At 35.3% G+C, this 2,048-nt stretch overlaps 1 protein-coding gene across 1 annotated transcript; it reads right to left on the bottom strand.

Moving 5' to 3' along the window:
- Positions 1-401: 401 nt before the first annotated feature.
- On the bottom strand, positions 402-1,266 carry LOC138877241 (zinc finger BED domain-containing protein RICESLEEPER 1-like). The gene is made up of 3 exons (XM_070156834.1): positions 762-1,266; positions 606-671; positions 402-493 (listed from the first exon to the last, which is right to left on the bottom strand). Exons 1-2 carry the CDS (start codon positions 1,264-1,266, stop codon positions 634-636), a joined length of 543 nt encoding a protein of 180 aa, XP_070012935.1. The 3' UTR covers positions 402-493; positions 606-633.
- Between the last annotated feature and the right edge of the window lie 782 nt (positions 1,267-2,048).

The raw sequence follows: 2,048 nt of genomic DNA, 5'->3' as shown, positions 1-2,048 counted from the left end.
TAACACAACACACAATTGAATCTGTACACAACTACACAACACATTACACAACTTAACACTTAACACAGTACACAATTGAATCTGTACACAACTACACATTACACAACTTAACACTTAACACTTAAACACAGTGCAATAAAAACACAGTCCAACAAAAACAGTCTTAACACTTAAACACAGTGCAACTGGCCAACTGCAACAGTCTTAACAGTCTTAACACTTAAACAGTTAAACATAGTGCAACAAAAATAGAGAGGTCATCCCTCAACAAACAATCTTAATTCTTAAATATGAATTCCAGGAAGACGCGCAAGACAACGCTTAATATGCTTCCTTAAACCAATTATTCCATTCCTCTTTGGATTAACATTATATACTTGACCACAATGTTTTCACTCTACTTTGCGAACTTCTCCGTTATCTTCTTTCACCACAAAGTATTCCCAAATATCGGAGCGTTGAGCAGTAGCACGGGGCATGATTGCACTTGAACCTAAAAAAAATATAAATCATAAGTTAGAATATTATAGTTTGATGATAATAAAACAAAACTACAAAATATTAAGTATATCATTATCACCAAACAAATAGAGTATTAAACTTACCACTCAAGATGCAAGTTGCAACTATACATCAAACAATGCTAGTAGTGCTTCCATTATTTTCCATATCTAAAGATAATACGACCAAATATGTCATACAAATGAAAAAGCATGATATATTATTTTGAATTAAAATACACACAAAATATTAAAGCTTACCAAGCTCGAGTTCCTCAAGATACTTCAAGTCTTCTGCAACACTAATAGGATTCTTCTCTTCTCTAAGCCAATCTTGAACACAAATAAGAGCTTGCACACATTTAGGAGTCAATGAACTCCTAAATGAATCAAGAATACGGCCACCAGTGCTAAACGCGCATTCCGACGCCACACTAGAAATTGGAATTGCCAACACATCACGAGCCAACTCCGAAAGAATAGGAAATCTAGGAGCATGTGTTTTCCACCAACTCAAGATATCAAATTCTTCACTAAAAGGCTCTTGTTCTTCACTAATGTATTTATCCAACTCCGATTTAGCACCCCCACTTCCATTGTCTTCCTTTTGTTTCTTCAAGCTAAGCTTAGTCCTTATTTTTGATGCACTTATAACACTCCCACTAGGTGTATTAGATGTGTTGTTAGATGAAGTAGAACTAGATGGAGATTGAGGACAAGATTCAGTTGAATACTTATTTAGATACTCTCCAAACAAAGAATTCATATAAGCATACACCTCAGCATTTATTTTCTTCCCTTTTCCTCCCCAAAAAGTTCTTCAAGTGCTCCCTCAACATATTCAAATTTGTTACGTGGATCCAAGACGGAAGCAATAAAAATCATTTTATTCATCTTTTCAGGCTCACCCCAATACTTCTTGAACTTTTCTTGCATTTGCTGAGCCATTTTTCTCAAATGCTCATCCTCACTAGCTAAACATATTTTCAAATGACAATAAAGTTCAGATACATCCTCAAAATGAGAATTACAAGTAACATAATGTGAACCTGAAACTTTTTTAGTTAGCTCGTGAAATCTTGCAAGAAACTCTATCACATTCCTCACATTCACCCAATCATCAGATTCAAGAGGACCTGCATTACCAACATCTTCACAAAGATGAGAACATTGATAAGCAGAAAATCCATCATCAAAAGATGCAACTTGTCAAAGGCCTTTTCAAAGTGTTGTGCTGTATCCAACATCAAATAGGTGGAATTCCACCTGGTAGGAACATCCAAACACAACGTTTTGGTACATTCTACCTTTACATGTGCACAACACTGTTTAAACTTTAAGGTCCTTGCAGGCGAAGATCTCACATACCTCACAATATTTCTAACACGTGTCACAGAAGCATCAAGTTCTTTCAAACCATCTTGCACAATTAGATTTAGTATATGAGCCATGCATCTCACATGAAGATGTTTACCACTCATCATATTAGTTTTCCACATATCTAACTGTTTAGACAATTCTTTGACAGTGACATCATTTGAAGAAGCA

This window comes from Nicotiana sylvestris, chromosome 9, assembly GCF_000393655.2.
Source record: "Nicotiana sylvestris chromosome 9, ASM39365v2, whole genome shotgun sequence".
In the NCBI taxonomy this organism is placed as follows: Eukaryota; Viridiplantae; Streptophyta; class Magnoliopsida; order Solanales; family Solanaceae; genus Nicotiana; species Nicotiana sylvestris.
This window is presented reverse-complemented; position numbering and strand designations above follow the sequence as displayed.

Bases quoted from the DNA above. Each gene is read 5' to 3' on its own strand.
- LOC138877241 (XM_070156834.1), bottom strand. From the start codon at position 1,266: ATGAATTCTTTGTTTGGAGAGTATCTAAATAAGTATTCAACTGAATCT. The intron at 672-761 runs GTAAGCTTTAAT...TATTATCTTTAG, and splicing joins TCTTGAGGAACTCGAGCTTG to ATATGGAAAATAATGGAAGC.